The 4317-nt window shown below is 36.6% G+C and overlaps 1 protein-coding gene across 1 annotated transcript; it reads left to right on the plus strand.

Annotated features, from left to right (window-relative positions):
- The first annotated feature begins 2352 nt into the window (after positions 1-2352).
- Positions 2353-3866, plus strand: LOC114935962 (zinc finger MYM-type protein 1-like). Its single transcript, XM_085489379.1, has 4 exons — positions 2353-2554; positions 2615-2912; positions 2955-3689; positions 3776-3866. Exons 1-4 carry the CDS (start codon positions 2353-2355, stop codon positions 3864-3866), a joined length of 1326 nt encoding a protein of 441 aa, XP_085345505.1.
- Positions 3867-4317: the final 451 nt, after the last annotated feature.

Here is a 4317-nt window from a genome sequence, read left to right on the forward strand (position 1 = left end):
AAACTCGAGAGTCATGGACTGATCCAACTTGTCCAGCATATACATGTGTAAAACGACCAAGAGAATCACATATTACTTGCACGTTAATGGAATGGAAACCTTTTCGATTAATATACGATTGAGCATCTTTAGGAGGAGCTCGGATTTTAATGAGTCCCATCAATCGCTCCGATAACATTTGGGAAGCCGCATGATCGTTTAAATCGTTCCATTACACTAACGGCAATCTCATCTCTCGGCCATTTAATAAATTGAGGTGCAACACAATGGAGAGCATATGTTACACGCCTCAATGCTCGAAAAGCAGTTGCTTTGCCTACTCCAAATTTTGTCGCTACAGATCTAAAATAATGATGTATCATATAGATTAAGGTTGCGTTCCAAAAAAATACTGTACATTGCTAGTCATTAATTCGTGCTTTGAGGTAAGGGGAGTGCACTAGTTCTTAAAAAGAGACAAAGATATATTTTAACCAGAGGTTTAATTTAATCGACGTTGGTAGAAACGGGCCTAAGAGCTAATTTCACCAACCTCGGTTAACTTTAACCTCCGGTTAAATTATATCTTTGTCTCTTTTTAAAGAACGTACCTGAAAAAAGACAAAAAATTGGTGAAATTGGTTTTAAATTAAACTTTCTAGGTACCCCCCTTACCCTCAGGGAACGAATCAGTGACCTCCATTGTACATACCTGTAAGAATCAGGAGTAGCCATAAACCAAATAGCAATAAATAATTGTTTTCTTTCTGGTATTGGCTTTCTGCCAGAGAGTGTATTATTAATTGCTCGTAATGCTGGACCAATTATTGTCAGTACCATTTCAAAAGTTTCAGGAAAGATTCTAAAAAAAGAACGGTGAAAATAATAAAAAGGTACTTCCCAAAATTCTTTTATATATAATCATATATAAAACAATATAATATTACATAGAAATATAGAAAATTATATATAAGCTATTTATAATTTTTTATATTATTTTTTTTATAAATTTTTTTATAAATTTATATTATTTACCGAAAATGTTCTTTGAATACCGTTCTAGAATAATTAGGAACAACTCGCTCAATATAATCCATTTTTTCATTAAAAACGGTTTCCCCGCGTGTTTCAGCAATCATCAATATTAAATATATTAACTCTAATTCATAACTATCTTCCACTTCATCTTCGCTATCACTATCAGTAGTATCACTGCTTGAATTAATTTCTTCAATATTTTTTATTAATAAAAATGAAGTTACAACTATTTTATCCATGGTAGTAACCATTTTTTAATCGCATTAAACGCATAATAATCGTTTCGTTTCCAAGCGCGCATCATGCGCATTAACGAAACGGAACGATATCAATGCGCGCAGCACATTGAATGCAGTCTATGCGCATTATGCGTGAAACGGAACGCACCCTATATGTTCTTTCGCCCTTAACCTACCGATGGAATAATAAAAATGTTCGCGAATCTTCTAGAAAATAGGGACTATATAAGCATCCTCTCAAGAGACCGCGGCGCTCTTTTCCGATTGCTTGTCGCGTCTAGAGTGTGCTTCTACTTTCCAAAAAAGATCGCTTGTCTTTTTTTGCGTTTAATTACCGTTGCTTGCGGAACATTCAGTACTTTATTTTTGACACGGCTTTTCTCTCGGTTATTGTACTTTCTGATACTTTCGACTCGGCTATCCTTTGGTAAATTCTGTGCGGTTTGAAATAATTGTATTTTTTGTTGTTAGTAGTGTAAATATATTTATAAATTTAAAGTGTAAGACAGGCAATAAAAGCCAATCGCGGAAGACAGTGCGTTATCCTAACGATACTAAATTTTCTCGTTAGAATTAAATATCTGTGCACAGGGCACCAAATTTTACTTGGTCACGGTTAAGATTTTAAAATATGAAATAATCTCATTTTTGAGATTTAATTTTAATAATCCTTTAACCCTCCTACGGACAGGGCCGGCGGAAAACGTGGTGGAGGTGAGGGTAGATACCACTCGGAAAATTCCCGTGCGGTGAATCCAACAGTCGGCGAATTAATTAGAGACCCTATAAAAAGAGACTAGTCAACTCATCACGTGACTTATGTGTTCGCCCATATTCCAGCCAATCAGAATACGACGAGTTGGCAAGTCTCTTTTTATAGAGTCTCTACATATAGTAGCATGTGGAGAAGATGCGCATAACAAGCTACACTTTTCGCTTACTGCGCATCTCCACTACGCATGTGTTGCGTGTTGCTCTCGACTCGCATATGACTACTATGCCCTTGCTTGCAAGTCACGTAGCATTACGTAATCACGTGACGAGCGATACAAATAATACAATAGCGAACAAAACCGGTATTTGAGATGTCGAGAGAATGGATAAGTTCGTCATTAAGTGCAAGAGAGACAGCGAAAGAAACACCGCCAGTGCTCTTCGCCCTATTCAGCTAAGCGAACGCAATCGATGTGGAAGCGACGTGGAATCAATCTTAACCTCAAAGAGTGACGAAGATCCAAATGTTAATTGTAGAAGAGTTGATGAACATCAAGAAAATTGTGCAAATGTGACTCGAAATCGTAAGTAATTGCATATTGTATAAAATAAGAAATAATGCATACAAAAATATTATCATACAGTATCAGTGTCATTCCCACGTTGGCAGAAGGCAAATCCTTGGCTTGAATTGAACGCAAATAAGAAAGCAATTTGCACTATTTGTACTAAAGCGTTGGAGAAAAAATTAATTTTGTCTTACGATTTACGCGCTTTGAAGTCAAAGGAAGCCTGGGTTGACACAGGATTTAACAACTGGAATAACGCTACGTCCAGAATCAAGAAACATTCAACAAGTTCATTACACGTAGATAGTACTGAAGCTCTAGCAAAACTGAAGACAGTGAACATTATTCAACATTTATCAAGTGCAACAGAAAAGTAAATGATGAATCACCGGACAGCACTGCGAAAAATTTTCAGTACTTTAAAAGTATTAGCAAAACAAGGGCTGCCCTTGCGTGGCATCAATAACGACGAAAATTCAAACTTTATACAAATATTAAAAGCACGCGCAGAAGATGTATCGGAACTGGAATCGTGGCTGAAACGGAATGGCCACAAATGGTTACATCATGATGTACAAAACGAAATATTAGAACTCATAGCTGCAAAAGTTATGGCAGAAAATCTTGTGGAAATAAGACAAGCAGAATTCTGTGCGTTACTTTTGGACGAAACTTCTGACTTGTCGAAGATGGAACAGATATCGATATGTTTAAGAGTTGTTTCACAAAATTTAGTGTCGTCAGAATTTTTCCTCGGATTTTGCTCAACGTCTTCCACGAAGGCCGAAACTCTATTCCAAATCGTCCAAGATGTTCTTCTTCGTTTCAATTTGCCGCTTACAAAACTTAGAGGCCAATGTTACGACGGAGCAGCGAATGTTTCAAGGAAAATAACTGGTTTGCAACGTCGACTCAGGGAAATTGAACCTCGTGCTTTATATGTACATTGCAACGCCCATAACCTGAATCTTGTGGTCCAGGATGCCATGGAAGGAGTTCCAGCTACAAGAAAATTCATAGGAGTAGTAAAAGATATGATTAATTTTGTAAAAGATTCACCGAAACGTATCTCACAATTTCAACAACTCCAGTCAGAATCAGAAAGTTCCACGAATAAAAATTTTACCCTCGCTGCCTACTGCCCAACCAGGTATAAATTTGATCGCATAATTTCAGTTTTATACAAACAGAACTTTCAGCAGTTTTATCTCATGTATTTGCGAATGTATGTTATAGGTGGGATCATGCAAATAAGTTCCCTGAAAACAGTCCGAGCCAACTACGAACCACTGATGAAATTTTTCGTGGAGCGGATTACAGATTGTGAAGTCGACAGCATCATCTCGGCCAAAGCATCAGAATATTTTGAACATATGAGAACCTTTGAGTTTTTCTTTTTTTTAACAATGATAATTGAATTACTTGATCGGATAGAAATTTTGAATAAAGACCTTCAGAACTCGGAACTAAGCGTGAATGACTCGTATCGAAAAATCGAGGGAGTAATTTATTGTATGAATGTATTTCGCGATTCCAAATTCGAGATAATTTGGCAGAAAAGCAATGAAGGAGTAAAAGAATTAGATATTGATGAACCACAGCTACCGCGTCAACGAAAAATTCCAAAGCGATTAGATTCGAGCAATAGCGAAAATCTTGTTTTCAAAACTCCGAAAGAAATGTACCGCAAAATATATTTTGAAATTTATGACCGAGTTTTGACGTCTTTAAACAGTCGTTTTGATACGGAAGCAGCTCGATTTCTAAAATCTTTGAAA

The sequence above is a fragment of the Nylanderia fulva genome, unplaced genomic scaffold (assembly GCF_048542155.1).
Source record: "Nylanderia fulva isolate GAGA-0341 unplaced genomic scaffold, ASM4854215v1 Scaffold81, whole genome shotgun sequence".
In the NCBI taxonomy this organism is placed as follows: domain Eukaryota; kingdom Metazoa; phylum Arthropoda; class Insecta; order Hymenoptera; family Formicidae; genus Nylanderia; species Nylanderia fulva.